This window comes from Manis pentadactyla, chromosome 1 (genome assembly GCF_030020395.1).
Source record: "Manis pentadactyla isolate mManPen7 chromosome 1, mManPen7.hap1, whole genome shotgun sequence".
Classification (NCBI taxonomy): Eukaryota; Metazoa; Chordata; class Mammalia; order Pholidota; family Manidae; genus Manis; species Manis pentadactyla.
Window position 1 is genome coordinate 24,233,990 of NC_080019.1, and position 19,573 is coordinate 24,253,562.

Genomic DNA, 19,573 nt, shown 5'->3' on the forward strand with positions numbered 1-19,573 from the left:
GAATTTTTGAATAGGTACTATACACATACTACTAAACTCAGACAGGAAATCTCATTTTCCCCCAGTTATTCAGCTTCCCTCCCCACAGAGGTAACTAGTTTCACTGCCTTCCAGAGAATCTCTCCACATATACAAGTAAACGTATCATTTCCTGTTTTCTTTTATTAACACAAATGATAGCAAAATGTTTATGCTGTTCTGCCCCTTGCTTTTTTCACTCAAAATTTGAGGCTGAAGCTTCTTCCACATCTGCGGACAGAGAGCTGTCTTTTCCTCCCATTATTTGGACGTCTCATAAGCTATTTCTGGTGATGGAGAGTTAGGTTATTTCTTTTGTATTTCCAACAGTGTATCAGCCAGCACCCCCGCACACCCTTCATTCTGCGCATGGGCACACACAGTCTGCAGTGTGCCTCAGGGTGGGGGAGCTGGGCAGAAGGGGTTGGGCGTAGACCTCTTGGTGGTCTGCTGTCACCACTTCTCCAAGACAACTCTAGTCCACGCCTCACACACTGAGAATTGGCAGAGACTAAATCAGGGAAGGCCTGGGTGTAAGGGGGTTTACAATGGGCAAGGGTGGGAGGTTGGAAACACTGGGGATCAGCCCCAAGAGTTTGTGCCAGGAACATCAGAAGTCATCAAAAGGGGGGCTAGGAAACTGGGGTGGGCCATACAATCAAGCCAGTAACCAGGAGTGGTCACCAAGGGAGCAGAGGTGAGAGTCAGGAAGCAAACCAGAGGTGAACAAAGCAATATAGTAGTTCCTCCCTTGACCTGTAGGCTAACAGCAACCCAATGGATATGGGGCCCTCTAAAACCACTGTGCAGCCTCAGACACCCTTCTAGGTCCAAGCCTTTTCCAAGAAATACTTGTTAAGGCCCATGCTAGTCAACGGTGACTTCCTATAGGCACCCTCTATGCCGGTTGGTAAAAGCAACATTACACTGATGTAAGGGTCCAGCACTGCTATGGTAGGACCCAGAACTGTCTTTCAGGAAATGAATCTTGAGCAAGTACCATGCAGAACATGCAGGACCATTTGTTGCATTGTGTGCAGGTTTTGTGGACATCTCCACGGCATCGTGGAGGGAAGACTGGGTTTGGACTCAGAAGGGCAAGACTTGAGACTTGGTGCTGCCCTCTCCAGCCGTGGAGCCTGGGAAAGCCCATCCATTCTCCAAACCCCCTTCCTGAAGGCTAGAACGGAGACCTCTCTTCTGCCTACCCCACAGCACAAGAAGAGCAAAGGAAACGTGTCGTGGAGCCGTAAAGGACGCACACATGCCAGGTGTGAGGCATGTGCTGTTGCCTTTGAGCTCCACCGATTCTCGTCCCCATCTCTAGACTTAGCCGTTGTCTCTGCTTTTCCACAGGAGACTAACCTGTGACGGCTTCTTTTATTGTTGTATCGTCTTATCTAAATTTGGGTAGATTTCAGGGTACGAGGGAGGGTGGCTTGGAGGTAAAACTGAAGCAGCTGCAGAAGGTAAAGATAGAGGATCAAGGGTGAGAGTGAAGAGAGGCACCAGCCAGACGCAGTACAGAAGAGAGAAGAGCAACGGAAGAGGAGAGTGTGTTGAAAGCAGCTGGGCTGTGTGCCGGCCTGGCGTGGCTCTGTCCCCGGCATGTGACCAGCCCGTGGCTCACTGGGCGTGCAGGCTCACGGGGGCAGGGCCGGCAGAAGCTCGATCTTCCTTTCAAGTGGCCCGGCCACCGTCATCTCAAGCGGACGCACACTTACTGTCCCAGGAATTCTCCCTCTCTCTGCTCCGATAACGGAGCATTATTAAGAGATAAGGGCAGTGGTCATGTGAATGTTGAAACTCAGCTGCCATAGCTCACTTTACTTTTAATCCTAAAGTCCTAAAATTACCAGATAATAACCTACATAATAACTAGATAATAAACTACCAGATAATTGTAAGTGTACAGAATCACTTACAAATGATTATTGGCAATATCCACGTAAACACATCTGGACACACATTTCGCACACCTGGCGAGGACCCTGGGGGAGTCCTGGTATGTGGGAAAACAGGAAAGTGCTGGAGGCAAGCCCAGGAGCCCCAGCAGCAAGTGAGCAGGCACCCCTTTGTCAGGGCTCCAAGCCTTGCCACCCCCTGGAAATGACTCTGCTTCTCGCTGCAGCAAACTAGCTAACTTCTCTTTTTTTTGAAAGGAGAACAAATGTGCAATCAAGCTCTAGTTTTTAAAGTGAAGAAAAGTAAAGTATTCATACCAGCTGATCTTACAATGTAAAGTAAAACAATGAGAGAATGTTATTAAACTCAGGATACCATGAAGTATGGTAGACATCAGTCAATGGTCCATGCTTTCATTTGTTAATCTTGTACACTCCACACCCAAATTGCTCAAGCTGTTTTGTAATTCACCCAGTGAAATGAAAGAAAACCCAAGCCAGGTGCCTGGCATTCAAACCGTCCTGTCCCATGGAGTAACTGGAGTATGTATGAATTTCAAGAAGTGCAAGAAACCCAAACCAGGAAGTCTGCCAGCTTTCACTCCCTCCTGTAGCTCTGTATACAGAAAAGAGCCAGATTCGTGTTAGTAGGACCAGGTAAACCGAACCAAGAAGTCCTCCAGCAGCTCTCAGCCTTAGCTGCACATTAGGATCACCTGTTACCACTCCTGATGCCCAGACCACCCCCAAACTGTTGCGTCACACTATCTGGGGTGAACCCAGACCTCGGTATTTTTCAGTTCTCTAGGTGACTCTGGTGTGTGCCAAACTTGAGAACCACTGCTGCAGACCCTACCCCCTGCTGGTCTCCCCTGGGCCACCCCAAGTCACTCTCCCCTCTGGTCCTCATGCTCCCCCTTAGCAAACAGGAGAAGAGTAAGAGCTCAGGGAGTTGATGCCAGAGGCTTGCCTGGAAGCTGCCAGCTCTATCACCAGGACTCAGTAGCTTACAAATCATCCCTGAAGGCTTGAGCATCTAAAGACTCCAGGAGGGATAAACTGAGAGAACTGGGACAATCATGCCTCCTCGAATAAGTCCAAGTGAGAGAAATGCATGCTGGAGTTCAAAATTGGCATCTCCAGTCAAGGTCACTCTAACCGCACCTGAGAGGTTTAACCCAGTGTTCCACAAACCCTAGTGTGCCTCAGAATCACCTGGAGGACTTCTTAAACACCCACACCCACTTAAACTCTGCTGCCAGAGTTTCTGGGTTAGCAGTCTGGGATAGGGCCCAAGAATTTTCATTTCTCACTAAATGCTGATGCGGCTGATCTGGGAGCTGTACTTCGAGAGCCACTGGTTTACGTTGCCCAGACAATCTCACTTAGTTGTGTTTAATTATTAGTCACACATGTTGTTCTCAACATTTACTGTGCACCAACACCTGGTGGTTTGTAAGCTCTACCCAAGCCAGTTCCTCGAGGACATCTGAGGCATGGCCTGGGCAACGGTGTATTTTCAAGCTCCCCAAATGATTCAGTAAGAACCATGCTGGCATGAGAATTACTGAGTTAAATCATAACTCAGTTGAACTTATTTTAATTTGCTGAATTTAATGAAGACAGTCTTTATTAGCTTTAGAAATGATCAGCAGGCCCTACACTAAAGAAAGAAGCTTTAGGGAGAAAATTAATGGGTGTATGCACACATCATGTAGTCTATTTCTTCACCTCTGATGTCTTTTTAAAAATCAGTTGTTCCGCATCTGTGGAAACTGACTGCGATGTAACCAGGGACAAAACGGGAACAAACGACATCCCCGACTCATCAGGCTCCAGTCTGGCTGTGGGAGGGTGACTGTGTTTGACGTGGGGAGATGCTAGCGCCACGCAGAGGGACGACGCTCCTCGGTGTGGGCCACTTGTGCGCCATCCTTCCTGGACCATAGCTGGGGCCCGGAAGTGCTCTGCCCTTTGTCTAGCTTACTGGGTTCCAGAACAGCACTTCCTGTTTGTTATCTGGAATTATTTCATCCACGTATATTATTATTGTCTGTTTCCTCCACTGTTCGGCATTACATAGATTTCCACCCCTTGGAACTTTGTCTGCTTGGCAATAGTCATTCGACAAATGGTTGTGTGGGAAACACAAAATCGGCCAGGTTCGCCTCCGGCAAACTGTTCGTACACCTCTCGCCTTTTTATCACAAGTCTGATATCCTCCTTCTCTGTCAACCCCCTTCCTGGAATACCCACACACACAAAGTATTCTTAGTCATAGAGAGAAAGAAACAGGCGGCTACAGTGGTCTTCTCAAAGAGTCACCTGAATTTTAAAGAAAACACTGGGAAACGAGAGGGATTATTTGGCGCAAAGCGAAAACTCCTAATGATGAAATTTCATGTTTCAGCGAGTGTTTTGGTTTTGTTTGTTTTGGTTCTGTTTTGGTAGAGGGACTCAGGTGTTCACATGGCCAGCTGTCTCAGCTCCCCCGGGAGCAGGGCCCAGGAAGTGGACACACTGCCATTAACATCGTAAGCTCTGTTGTACTATGTGTTTGGCAATTTTTATTAAGAGAAAATATTCACCTCATATGTCTTCCTGCCACAGTTACCTGAAGAAGATATGATCAGACTAAAGAGCCAGTTGAACAGATGCATGGCAGAAACCACTGAAGGTTCTGGCAGGTCTCAAGTATCAAAGGTCCTTTAGGTAAAGCAGCTGATGTATACCCTTTCTTTTCATCCATCAGGTGACTAAAGGGAACAGTGCCTTACAACCAAAGAACTGGAAAAGCACTTTCATGCAGTGGTCTGCTCTGGGAATTTACTTGTGAAGCTGGGTTGTGTTTTTACCTCATTCTTTAAGAAGCACACCAAAATTGCAACCTACTATCAGATTAAACGTGCCCACAGTGCCACCATGTTTTGATGTCCCTTTTGCTTTAACCTTTTTATTTTGATGATTAGAGAAAGTTTGCTCATATTTAATCTGACTTGCCCAGACCCTAAGGCTGTCACTGGTTTGTAATTACTCATCTGGGGAAGCTGCATTTCTTTACCATCTGACTGCCTTTTCATACACTGGGATCCTATTCTGGCCTGTAGTACCTGGTAGTTTAAAGGAATGTGTGTGTTTTTAGGGGGCAGAATACATACACACTTGTAACATTTAAAAATTTTTCCTACTGTCAGTGGGATAATAGACACGAAAGTGCTTGAAAGTGGTGGAGGAAAAGGATTTTATTAAATGATACTATCTTTATTAACCTGAATACTTTTCTATTTTTATTACATTTCTAGCTCTCTTTTGAGTAGCCAATTTCAAAATTACAATTTAAAAGAGTAACTTGAAAGCAAGTGTTCCCTGCTGAGCCCAAGCCCTGTCCTGGGCCTGCTCTGAGTGGAGAAGGAGACCCGCCCACCCCCTGGCTCAATGAGGGGGGCTCCGGCAGGGTCACACAGGCCCTCTGTCCCGCATGGCGCTCCTTGCTTACATCAGCACAAGCCCAGTGTTGACAGAGAGAGCAGCTGCACAGCAGGGACAGACCAGTGAATATGCGGCAGGTGTATGTTTGTGATAAATCTGAGCACGGGAAGCAGGAAAGGGAGATGTGGGCTGCTGCCTCCGTGGCTCTGTAGCTTCGCCATGAGCAGCAGGGGGAACGGGAGAGGGTAGCACAGACTGGTAACCAAAGTTCCCCATCACCAGCTTATGGGAGAACAGAGAGCAAGAGTCTGTTGATGCAAGCTTTCTCACAGGAGGATCAAGAAGGGAGCAAGTTCCTGGGGTCTCTGAAGTGTTCCTGAGGGGAGCAAAACAGTGGGTCAGATTTTCTAGGCTCAGCAAAACCCCCTAACAGCTCTTGAAGGCTGGCTTGCTTCTGATCCTATTTTACCTTGACAGTAACCCTGCCCTTCCCTCCCAGACAGTCTCACAGGCCTCAAGTGCTCAGGACTTTTGTACTGTTGCTTGAGCTACTGATACTGTGCTATTCTGACTCCTTTGCCAACCTCTCTTTGCATTTATTAACATCACCCTATGATTTTTTTTTCTCTTTTATGAAAATTTTTAATGTGATGAATCAAAAAGTTGATCCATTTTTGGATCCCTGGTTGTATTTTACTTGATCATTGGGTTTTGCTTTGTTTTTCCAGTGATGGTTCCTTTTTTTGTTATTTGAATGACTGACGCAGGATTCAGCCTAAATATTCTAATATTTGTTAGCTGGCTGCATAGCCACTGGCTGTGGCCTTAGTGATGAACCAATATAGGGATGGTCTTTGCTTGACAAAAGATAATCATAACTATAAAAAAATTAGTGGATAAAACATGGAATACACACTTAAATTTGAGTATCAAATAAACAACCAATAATTTTGCCATACATGTATCCCATGCAATATTTGTCTTATACTGAATTGCATGTGATATACTAAACAAAATGTGTTTATTTGAACTTGACATGTAATTGGCTATCCTATATTATTATTTGCTAAATCTGGCAATTTAACTGTAAACAAGCATAATTTTTAGAAAAGAATAAATTAATTTAAAAATTAATAAACAGTGTTGTCAGAGGCAAAAAAACTGTCAGCAAATCCTGGAAACCATCGGGCTCCTGTTTTTAAAAATGACAATGGGGTGGGGAAATAGGAAATAATAAAGATGGTTTTAATTTATATAAAACAAAGACACACAGAAGAGACTTCGAAAGCAAACTAGATTAATTGGTTTTGTATTAAGGAAGAGAAACCAAAACACCAACCAGACCCTGATCTACTAGATAAGCTCTCCTTTTAAGTCACTTTGTCAATTTCTCAGGAAGTGTCTCTGTGCTGTCCTCACCACCTGATGGAGATTTTTCCATTCATTTTATGTTATGCAAATTTTATTTCAGTTTCAAGTTTCCAAATCAGCTCTTACTGACTTATAATTTAGTGTCTCTGGAACTTGTATTCCCTTAGTTTTCTTTTAAAGAGTCTCTCCAAAATGCTTATAACTACCTAGCCCTTCTGCAAATCATCATGCTACTTAATGCATATTTTCTAGGTCTGAACTTCCATTCATATTTTGAGGGGAAGATGGAGAAGAATGCTTTCTCAATGCAACTCATAGATGTAGCTACATCGTGTTCTCCACAGGAAGAAGGAATAGTAATGATTGCCTGTTTTGGTTTGAGGAGATAGAAGTGAGCTTCATACATAAAATGATTTGGCATAGTTGGTTAACATTTTGGAATAAAATAAAACTGGGTTAACAAAAAAATCACATTATCTAGATGTTACTATAGTTTCATTTCATTATTTAAATGAACATAATCTTGTGAATACAAGTAAGTTTTGGGCTATAGGATAAATTGCATGTCATTCATTCATTCAGTCATTAGTATGCCTACTATGTACCAGACACTGTTCTAGGCCCTGGAATAGAAAGGCAGAGGAGACCAGGCCCCTGCCTCCCAGGGACATGACTATTAAGTAGGGAGAATGGCACACAAATCAATAAGTGTAATACAGTTCAATGAACGCCAAAACATGTTTGTACACAGAGGAAGGCATCCGTTGCATCTTGGGGAGGATTCAGGAAATCGTGAGGAGGTGATCATGGAATTGAACCTCAGGAGTTCATCAGGCAAAGATGGCAGGGAGGGCATTACAGCAAAGCATAGCTAAAGAAGGCTCAGTGGCCCAGAAGAGCTCAGCATATTCAAGTAGTTGTATCACAGAGCACATGGTGGGAAGCATCAAGGGTTAAGTGGGAAAGGAACTCAGGACCTGCTCATCAGGGGCCTTATAACAATGCCAAGGGGTTTGGAATCTATCCCAAGGAAATGAGAAACTACTGAAGGGATGAGTACAGGTGGGAAAGGATTACATTTTTTTTCCCAGAATGATTACCCCGATGGTTATGTGAAAACGGGCTGGCAAGGAGACTAGTTAAGAAGTTTGTGGAATTGCCTACGTGAGGGCTAATGAGGGCCTAAACCAGCTGAGAGCAGAGAATGAGCTCTGTTGTGGATGTGCTAAGCCGAAGAGCCCCGTGACGGTAGCCACAGTGAAGTGATGATGAATATGCAGGTCCAGAGTTGGCCGGGTAGGTCTGGCTGGAGGCGATTCTTTGGGAATCATAGGCCAAGGAGTGAGAGGGAGGCCATGGAAGTGGGTGCCACGCCCAGGAATGATGTGAGGAGTGAGGTAAGGCAAGATAAACATTAATATGAAATCAGCAGGTGGAAGAGGAAGATTCATAAGCAAAAACTGGAAAGGAGCAGAGTCACAGGAGACCAAGAAGAAAACATCATTGTTAAGACCCAAGGAAGAGGAGAGTTTCAATAATGATCAATTATGTTAAGTGCTACAGAGAAACACATAGAATAAGGGCAGAAATGGGTCCTGTGGGTTTAGCCAATAAGCACTGGTAACTCGGATACAGCAAATTGAGTACCATTCCAGACACAGTAGCCAGATTGCAATGCATTGAGAAGTGAATGGAAAGTGAGAAAATGGGGATGAGTTAACTGTCTTTCAAGAGATTGGGAATTATGAAAAGGAAAGGTTGCGGGGGTAATCTAGGTGGGGCTCAGGAGAGCTGGAGAGGAACTCAAAGGCTCTCTCATTATTTTTCATTTTGAATGAATACCTACCGAAGAGAATAGAGAATAATGCAACAACTAACAGGATACCCACCACTAATTATCTTAAATTTCTCCATATTGACTAGAGCAGGGGCAAACTTTCTCTTAAAGAGTCAGAGAATAAATATTTTAAATCTTGTGGACCAAGAGGCAAAATACTGGCTATTTTATAAGTTCTTAACCATTGAAAATTAAAAAACCATTCTTAGCTCAAGGGTAGAAAAACACAGAAAACTGGCTGAGTTTGAGCCATGGGTCTTATTTTACTAATCCCTAGACTACTGTTTTTTTCCGCAAGATCCACAACATTATAGATAGAATAACTGTTATCCTACTTAGTATGTGTCAGTTCTACATTTTTCAAAATAAGTGCCTATGTCCCTAAGCAATATAGGTATAATTTTGAGTGTCTTTAAAACTTGATAAATAAATGTAATTATTCTGTGCATGATAATCTTCAACTGGCTTTTTTGATCAACATTGCATTTGAGACTAATTCACTTTTTTTGAGTAATACATTCTTTTTAATTGAAATATAGCTAATAGAAACTGATTTACCTTGATATATACAGCTCTAACTCATTAATTTTACCTGCTCTACCATATCTCATTCTGTGACTATGCTACATTTTGTGTACTTTTCTTCTGTTAATGGATATTTAGATTATTACCATTTTTTCCATTTTTACAAACAATGCTATAAACAAGATTCTTGGCCATGATTCTTTGCTGCACTTTGTGACATTGTGAGTGATCTGGGGAACGTACCTAAGAGTAAATCACTGGGGTTGTAGAGTATGAACATGTCCAGTTGACTAATAATTTCCAAATGTGCTTCAGAATGAATGCATAGAAGAATTTCCTTTCCCAGTAATCTGGATTAGTTGGTAACCAGAAAAATTCTCCCAATATGCAATACCTGGAAATACTGAATGAAATATAAGAAGCAACTTTTTAAATATACAAAGAAATCTCAAAAAAGCAAGGAAATCCTTAGGGCCCAGAAAATGTAAAAAAAGAAGGAAAAAAAAAAGATTGTAGAGGAAACTTAAATTCCTAGCCATATTTATATATGGGGATTTCCTAGAACAAAATTCTGGGCCTGCAGTGATATGAGTCTATATAATGTTTTCTGGGGGCTCTGACCATCTGTTGGGTCAAGAGTTAAAGCTGAAACATCAGGCTATGGTTTAAAAAAAGAAGAAGAAGAAAGGGAGGGAGGAAAAAAGAAAAGCAGCTGCAATGCTTTTGGCAAAAAGTAAAGTTCACAGTCAAAGTCAAGGTGCAGCAGCCCAGGCTGACCTCTCCATTACTGTGACATTGTGGACCCTGGCCCCTCCTCTGATTTTGAATCTGGTTTCCTCTCCTTCTACCTCCTTGGCAATCACTTTGGTCTCCTTGGTTACCTGCTTCTGACTTGCCCCTACTGCTGACTCAGGTGTGCTGGCTTGTACCTTTAATGAACTTCGGCACCTCCTCATTACACTCTGGGAGGCCCGCCCCTGAAGACTACTCCCTCCCCAGCCCAAGACTGGGGTTTAAGCCTGAGGTTCAAGCACCAGCTCTTCTCAAGCCCAAAGCATCCCTGTCTCCATTTCTTCCCAACACTGTTTTGTGGTGACAGGATTGGGGTTGTACTGGGAAAGCATTTATAGTAGCTTGGTGATGGAATCAGAAAACTGGGGGTGCTCTTAAATAGGGTGGGCCACCCTCTGAGTGCCAGGCTCTGTCCTCAGTGCCCCTGAGATTTCCATCATGAATGGGAGTTGACAGATATAATAAGCAATAAGATTAGGTCTACATAAACTTGATAAAGGTTATCAAATAGATAATATGTTTAAAATGAAGACATAAAAGAAGGAATAAATAGCACAAGAAATAATAAAAACAATATACTGTGTGTGTGTGTATACATATATATATAATATAAAAGAATTTTCTAGAAATGAAAAAATAAGATACTAAAATTAAAAGCCCAAGAAGATGTGGTACATATACACAATGGAATACTACTCAGCCATAAGAAAAGGGCAAATCCAACCATTTGCAGCAACATGGATGGAGCTGGAGGGTATTTTGCTCAGTGAAACAAGCCAAGCAGAGAAAGAGAAATACCAAATGATTTCACTCATCTGTGGAATATAAGAACAAAGGAAAAACTGAAGGAACAAAACAGCAGCAGAATCACAGAACTCAAGAATGGACTAACAGGTACCAAAGGGAAAGGGACTGGGGAGGATGGGTGGGTAGGGAGGGATAAGGGGGGGAGAAGTAGGGGGGTATTAAGATTAGCATCCATAGCGGGGTGGGAGAAAGGGGAGGGCTGTACAACACAGAGAAGACAAGTAGTGATTCTACAACAGGTTGCTACGCTGATGGACAGTGACTGTAAAGGAGTATATAGGGGGGACCTGGTATAGGGGAGAGCCTAGTAAACAAAGTATTCGTCATGTAAGTGTAGATTAATGATTAAAAAAAAAAAATGCAGTTCCTATGTGGTGACCTCTAATGAGTTCTACACAATGATATAAAGGACATATAAAAGTGTAGGCAAAGGGTCTGTTTGTGTTTATACAGAGGATCAAAGCCTAATTGGGCTACCCCGAAAATGAACTAAGAAACGATATGAAAGAGAACTTCCAACATCTGCACTCTCTGGAAGACTCATGCCAGAAGATGATCATCAAAAAACCCCAACAAAGATCCACGCACTGCTACAGCTGTAGATGCACTCATCCCACCAGCTCCTGGACTTGCCATGGGAATGAAGGAGATATCTAAGCTGGCCTGTGCATACAGTAAAACAACAAATTTGACTGGATCTATACTGTTGGAACTCAACCAAGAATTAGGAGAAGTGCAAATTGTAGCGCTCCAAAATCTTACAACTACAGACTATTTACTGTTAAAAGAACATATGGGATGTGAACAGTGCCCAGGAATGGGTTGTTTTAATTTGTCTGATTTTTCTCAAACTATTCAAATTCAGTTAGATAATAACCATCATATCATTGATAAGTTTTCACAAATGCCTAGGGTGCCTAACTGGTTTTCTTGGTTTCACTGGAGATGGCTGGTAATTACAGATATGCTTTGGTTATGTAACTATACTCCTATTATGTTAATGTGTGTGCGCAATTTAAGTAGTAGCTTAAAATATATACATGCTGAAGTTACTCTACAAGAAGATATGTCAAAGAAATAATCAATCTTCCCATGTTTTCTCCCGCCTGCTACTTCTATAGCTTTTCTTCTTCCTTCCTAATTACAACGAATTCTTAAATAGAATTCGTGCCTCATATCAAATTTACCGAGTATCATAACTCCTCCAAGTGGTAAAGATACCTCAAGACAAATGCTGGGCATAGAAGCCACAGGGCATAAATATGCAAAGAAATAAAAAGCTAACCATTTCAAACAATAAGGCTTCTCTCTCACTTACCAACTTAACATTTCCCTGTATGGCCCCGGAAGATGACTGGTTAGCCAGAGACGGGTAAGATTCCTCAAGGGAGGAACAACCTAAGACAGGCACAGTCGCAGGGGGGTCATCAGGTGAGAAATTGGGGATCAACAGAGGTGAGGCTTAGAACCTCACCCCCCCTGTTCTGAGAGAAATCTTCTGCATATGTGGATGTTTTATTGCCCTTGTCTAGCTTGGATTAACACATAGTCTACAGGCACACACCTGATCATCTACATTTGCTCTCTTACAACACTAAACTATGTTTTCTACCTTTATGTTGTATCTACCTACCACTTCAGCATCTTATTAAAAATAATAAAGAGAGAAATGTGGTATCCACATATAAATCAAGTATAAAAATCAAATGTGTATTCATATTTGAACTGACTGTTTATAGTTCATAATGCATGAGCAAAACCAAAAGTTTCTGTGATGACTGCCCTTGTACTGTTCACCATGTAACTTATTCACTATGTAAGAATTTGTTCTCCATGTAAGAACTTGTTCGTTATGCTTCAGAAGATTGGAGACTGACGAAAATTAGGCTTGGGGTGGATTAATGATTGTGCATTGAGCATTGACTCCCCTATACAGAATTTTATTGTTGTTAACAACCATTTGATCAATAAATATGAGAGATGCCCTAACAACAACAACCAAGAAAAAGTACACACTTCCAATTGTAAAATAAATAAGCAACCGGGATGTAATGTATAGCATAAGGAATATAGTCAAAATATTGTAACAACTTGGTATGGTGATAGCTGGTACTTAGAATTATCATGTATATAAATGTTGAATCACTGTGTTGTACACCTGAAACTAATGTAATGTAATACTGTGTGTCAACTACCCTTCAATAAAAAATAATTATCTAAAAAAAAAAAAAGCCCATGGGATGGGTTAAACAGGAGGATAGACTGGGTGATTGCATGAAGCTGCCCTCCCACCAGTGGTGCAGAGTTCCTGTTTCTCCACATCTTTGCCAACATTTGCCAGTGGTGCAAACTACACACCAATTTTTTTTAACAGAATTGAGCCCATTCCAGCCAAGATCCTGCTCTCTCCTGGTTTCCTGGGTCAGCCTTTTAGACATAGTCACTTTAAGCTTCAATAAATCCCTCTTTGCCTATTTGGTCCCTGAGGGGTGGTTGGCCCTGGGGGGGTCACTTCTCAGCCGGGCTCTCCCACAGTGACTCTGCCTGGCAGAGGGCTGCGCTTTCTCTGCCTGGGTCCCACCCCTGAAGCCTCTTAGTCAGTGACTCAGTAGGTTTTTCCTGCTCCTCCTCTCAGGTATGCTAATCCCCAGATTCCCTGCCACTCACTCTGCACCTTTCAGCACCTCCCTTCCTCCGCAACAGGCCAAAGCTTAACCCAACTCTCTCTCTCTCTCTATCCCTTTTCCTGTTAGCCAATCTCTGACCCAACCAAATACAGCCTCTTTATTAACATGTGGTAACCTTAGAGCCCACCAGAATTACGTGTTACATCTACAGTTGGGGAAGCACTGGAGACATATTTTTCCAAACCTGAAACTAGACACGTAGCCTGGCAGAGCCTGAAATTCCCGAGGGGATAGAGTGTATGGTTAGTGCATGGACTCCTGCGGCTGACTCTTAGAGCTACTACTTAGCTGTGTGGCCTTAGGAAGTCACTTAACCTCACTCTGTCTCCGTTTTCTCATATGTAAAACAGGGATGATAGTACCCACTATATAAGGTTGTTATGATACTTAAATAAGTTAGATTACGTCAAGTATTTAGAACAGTGCCGGGCATATAGTGAGCACTGTGTATGTTCACCATTATCATCCTTATTACTACTGGAAATTGGGACTGTCCCAGGAAAGCAGGTGGCAGTCCCATTCATTGGAATGGAACCAGTGTCAGAGGTGCCACGTCAGTTCTGCAACTGGTATTTTCTTCTATTCTTTCTGTCCTTCTCAAGGTTTATCCAGTAGTTAGATGGTTCTTGGTCTTCTGAAACAGTCCAGAAAATACCCTGGTCCCCTCTGTCAAACCACTGGTTGACAGTGGCCGCCAGGACAGTTACAGCGTCCTTGTTTCTGCCTCATGCCCTTTAGCTCTCCTTGCTACAAACCATTCTGCTTGTAGCAGCAATAAATGCCATGCTCTCGGGATCTTGGAAGTGACTTTTAGCTTCCCGGTAGGGTTCCGCTGATACCGACAGGGCACAGAGTCGGGAAAGAACTCAGGGATGCCTCCTTTTGCTCCATGGCAGAATGCTGCCTTGTGGCCGAACTTCCTTAGCCTTCATTCTACACTAGATACCTAGACTGACAGTTTCTCTTTAACCACGCTCATCTGTCTGGCCAAAATCCCAGAAAAGCTGTTTTCTGATTTCTCTCCCGGTGACTTCTAAGTGCATTATTTCTTATGGGATAGTAATCAATTCCGCATCAGGTTATTTCTATAAACAGAAAAGATGCTGACTCAGAGGCAATGATGCTGGTCCAGGTAACTGCCAGATAATGTTGTCTGTTTATAGTTAATAAAGGCATGATTTGAGATATATCCTGGAATATGCTTGCAAGGGAGAGAGTCAGGCTGCTCAAGTAGAATGGATTCTTCTAAATATCCAAGCTGTTTCTTGAAAAATTCACAGAAATACAAGTATGACACCTAAAAACTAAATCATATCCTGAAGTTTTAGGCACCGTTAGCTCAAAAGGATATATGTTAACTAAAAATATATATATTCAGTCTTTAATTTAGAATAGCCTTTCCCTTGACTAGTCTCAAAATAATAAGCTTTCATTAATATTGCTCTTCCCAAATGGCCATTTTTGCATTTTTCAGATATTGGGAATCCAGGCAGGGCCCAGTAAGTGTATTGGGTTATCTATGTAATCTCTGCACCCTATTGAAATGTAGCTTTTCACCACTGACATAAATATAGCTTTTCATCTTTGTCTTCTGACATTCTAACACTACTTGTTTTAGAGTTCAGTTTTTAGTGATCAACCTCATATCCATTCTAGAACGATTTTATTATTGATCAGTAATTATTGAGTTCCTAATTTATGCTGACCCCTTACAGGTTTTGGTGAAGTCAAAGATGAAATAAAGAGGATTTTTCCCCAGAAATGCTCACAGCCTGGTGGGAGACAGGACATACACACAATTATGATTCAAAGTGATTTAGGAGTCTGAACAGTTTACTTGTATGGGCTATAACACTGTAAAGGCAGAGCTCCAGGGAAGTGACAGTGAAGGAGATGTCAAGGAGGAGGTGACATTCAGTCTGACCCCTCAAGGTTATATGGGGCTGCATTTAGACAAAAGACAATTTATCATTCACCTTCATCAAGAGTCCCAGAGAACTGGAGCACAAGCTCCATTCAGTGTGCCTAGCAGGGCTACAGCTGGGGGGAAGGTGGGCACGTGGAAGGAGATGTCACTGGGAAGGAGGCTGAGGTGGGAGTCTGAGGACCATAAATGTGGAGCAGCCGCAGGTCTTCAGGGGCAGAGTCACATGATCAGATGCGGCATCAGAAAAACTTTTACTGAGTCTCTTCCTATTATCCTGTTGTATCTTGTGAATTGCAGGCACTTCATTCAATCATTTTCCAGAAGCTCAAGAAAATACTCAGGCACAGTTAAATATTATTCTCAGGCGTGTCTGAGGTACCTGCGGTAGCATTGAGAGTTAAAAGAACTGGACATCAGAAGGTAGGAATCCCCTCTCTGGGGTGCTGGGGGATGCCTGGCAGGGAAAGGAGTCTGGTCCAGAGGGCTTCGCAGGGGGAGTGGTTGGTCCCTGGGGGAAGTGGGGAGACCCCCCAGGGTCCAGGCCAGAAGAGCTGACTAGAAGTGGGAACCAGACGTGTCACATTCCTCCACCCCAGCTTCCTCTCCTGTACCCCCAACACAGCCTGGGCTGCATCACCTTTAAGCACCCTTCCAGCTCCAAAACGTTGTGCACGAAACAACACATTTCCCCCCAAACTCATTTTGAATGCTACCCTCAATTTCAACTGAACATTTTCCCAGTTTCAGATTCCTGGTTCGCCTTTCCACCTCAGATGCCTGGAGAGACCCCCAGGAGAGCACCCAGAGAAGGAGAAAGGAGGTGGCTGGGTGCTCACTGCGGACCCCCAGGAAGCTGCCACATCTGTTACGTCAGTGCATGGGGCCCGCCGACCTACTCAAAGAGCTGTAGCTTGAGAACTTTCTTTTGCTTGACATACCGCCCTACACTAGTTAGCAGGTAGTATCCATGGACAAAAACCAGCCAGTGAGTTTATTTACCCAGGGGCAAGTCAACAAACCATAAGAGGAGAGTGAGGGTAACTGCTCATTGTAGCAACTGTCAAGGGTATAAATCAACCGCTAGTCTTTGCTCAGAATAATGAGGTTTAATATTTTGTCTTTTCCAACACCTTTGATTTGCTACCATCACATTACTTTTTAAAACAAAGTTTCATTAGTAACAATCAAGCAAAGAAAATATTCCCCAGAGTAACAAGATCAAAGAAAAATATGAAAGACCTTTCTTGGTAAGTTAGAGTGGATGTCTGGTAACTCCTCAGATGATTTCCTGTTAACTTTTGTTTTTTTTTAACTTAATTGTTTTTCTATACTCTCCAGTAGTAAATTTCCATACCCCCCGTTTTTCCAGAAGTTTTTTGCAACTAGCAGACTTCTCAGCCCATGCTATTAAAAGCAAATTCATTATTTCTCTGTTTCAGCTGATTGAAATGTTCTTTTACACCAACTGCCAAAGTGTTTATGGTTTTCTTAATATGCCATTAAAGTTGGTAAATTACAGAGACCCACACATCTTAGAAGACAAAGATTACAGGAGGTTAAATGAAGCCAGCAAGCTGGAGCGCGATTAGCCAGCTGCAGGGAAAGCCAAGTCCCCCTCCCATCAACAGCTCCCAGAAAAGACACTTCTAATTTCTCCACTTCTTTCACGGAAAGGATTAGAACTTCTGGGTGTTACCCTCCCGGGCAGAGTTCTGCAGCCTCCGGCACCAAACAAGCCTTCACTATCCTCCTACCCTGGGGTGGGAAGCCTGGAGGGAGCTTACCTTGAGCCTGGCCAGTGTGAAGAAGCGCAATTACCAGCAGGGCAAAGACGGGGGCCGCGCGGGGAGCCTTCATGTCCGCTGGCCTCGGTTCTTGCTCCGCCGGCATGATGCTGCGCTAGGCTTCAGCCTCCTGAAACCTGAACATTTCCTGTTTCCTGCTTGTTTGGGTCGGTGTTAACTTGAAGGAGAGGTGTTTGCCTGTTTTTTAGGAAGTGATGTAATTCTGCAGGAGCCTGTCAGACCAGCAAGAATTGCAAGAGAGAAGTTGCTCTTCAAGCACTGATTCAGCCAGCACGCCTCTCAAGCCCTTGTCAGTCCCTGCCCTGCTCCGGGTCTCTGTCTTTGAAACGATCCCTGTAGACCATTTCCCAGTGTTCTTGCTCAGATGTCTTTCAGGATCTGGGACAGGGGGTCCTAGACCACAGTGTCGATTTGTGATTTTAGTCAAGCCCAGGTGAGTCTCTGGGGCTTCCTAGAGTCTAGAACAGTGCTATCCCGTGGAACTTTCTGAGGTGACAGAAATGTTCTCAATCTGCACTGTTCAATACAATGCCATGAGCCACATAGGCTAGTGAGGACTTGAACTGAGGCTAGTACAAACTGAATTTTTTGTTTTTGTTCTATTAATTTTAATTTAAGTAACTCCAGATGGCTAGTAGCTTCTGTGTTGGATAATGCAGACCCAGAAATTAGGGACACCTGTACCATCTGAAAATAGCCAGGCCACTTCTCTCCAGCCATGCCCATCCTCCACGCTGGGCCCTGAATGCCACCTCACTCCACAGCTCACAGGGAAATAAAGGACAATGCTACCCACATGCCTGAACATGTGCTCTGCTTTCCCAGAGAGAAATTATTTTGTTTACTTTTGCTTTTTTTTCTTTATAAAGACTTAAATTTTTAGAGCAGTTTTTGGCTTACAGTAAAATTAAGAGGAAGGTATAGAGATTTCTCATATGAACCTGTCCCCCTACATGCACAACTTCCCCCATTATCAACACCCTCCACAGAACGGTACGTTTGTTAGAACAGGTGGACCTACACTGACATATCATAATCACCCAAAGTCCATCGTTTACATTCATTCATGTGCTCTCTTGTGGCGCACATTCTATGGGTTTAGCCAAATGTATAGTAGCATCTACTGTGAAGTATCATACAGTCATTTCACTGCCCTCAAAATCTTCAGTGCTCCACCTAGTCATCTGTCTCCCACCCCCGGCCCCTGGAAACCACTGATCTTTTTACTGTCTTCATAGTTTTGCCTTTTCCAGAAAGGTGAATAGTTAAAATCCCACAAGTATGTAGCCTTTTCCAACTGGTTTCTTTCACTTCCTTATATGTATTTAATGTTCCTCCATGTGTTTTCATGGCTTGATAGCTCATTTCTTTTTAGCACTGAATAATATTCCATTGTCTGATGCACCACAGTTTATATTCCCCTCTTCATCTACTGAAGGACATCTTGGCAGGTTTCAGGTTTTGGCAATTCTGATTAAAGCTGCTGTGAACATCTGTGTGCAGGTATTCATATGGACATAACATTTTCAACTCCTGTGAGAAAATACCAAACAGCTCTCTCGCTCGCTGGGTCTTACAGAAATGATCTTTTTTTTTTTTTTTGAGAGGGCATCTCTCATATTTATTGATCAAATGGTTGTTAACAGTTAACAACAATAAAATTCTGTACAGGGGACTCAATACACAATCATTAATCCACCCCAAGCCTAATTCTTATCAGTCTCCGATCTTCTGAAGCACAACGAACAAGTTCTTACATGGTGAACAAATTCTTACATAGTGAATAAGTTCTTACATTGTGAACAGTATAAGGACAGTCATCACAGAAACTTTCAGTTTTGATCACGCATTATGAACTACAAACAATCAGGTCAGATATGAATATTTGTTTGATTTTTTTACTTGATTTATATGTGAATCCCACATTTCTCCCTTATTATTATTATTATTATTATTATTTTTAATAAAATGCTGAAGTGGTAGGTAGATGCAAGATAAAGGTAGAAAACATAGTTTAGTGCTGCAAGAGAGCAAGTGTAGAATGATCAGGTGTGTGCCTGTAGACTATGTATTAATCCAAGCTAGACAAGGGCAATAAAACATCCACATATGCAGAAGATTTCTCTCAGAACAGGGGGGATGAGGTTCTAAGCCTCACCTCTGTTGATCCCCAATTTCTCACCTGATGGCCCCCCTGCGACTGTGCCTGTCTTAGGTTGTTCCTCCCTTGAGGAATCTTACCCGTCTCTGGCTAACCAGTCATCTTCCAGGGCCATACAGGGAAATGTAAAGTTGGTAAGTAAGAGAGAAGCCATATTGTTTGAAAAGGTCAGAAATGATCTTTTAAGGGGTCCATTTCTGAAAGAGAATATGCGCTGGGGCATTTTACCTTTCTTCTTTCTTACATGACAATAAATTTCTCCAAAGTTGGTAACAACAAACAAAATAAGACTGAATTGAATTTTAAATGA

At 42.9% G+C, this 19,573-nt stretch overlaps 1 protein-coding gene across 3 annotated transcripts in view; it reads right to left on the reverse strand.

Annotated features, from left to right (window-relative positions):
• The window catches only part of TMEM154 (transmembrane protein 154), a 57,108-nt gene extending 39,828 nt beyond the window's left edge, over positions 1–17,280 (reverse strand). For 2 of the 3 annotated variants that reach the window (XR_008994873.1, XM_036887780.2), the window contains exon 1: positions 17,082–17,280. Coding sequence is in view for 2 of the 3 variants with exons in the window: in XM_036887780.2 (XP_036743675.1) it covers positions 17,082–17,187 (106 nt within the window). In the remaining variant the exon portion in view is untranslated. The remainder of the gene's footprint in view (positions 1–17,081) is intronic. The other variant, XM_036887781.2, reaches the window with a different exon arrangement.
• Positions 17,281–19,573: the final 2,293 nt, after the last annotated feature.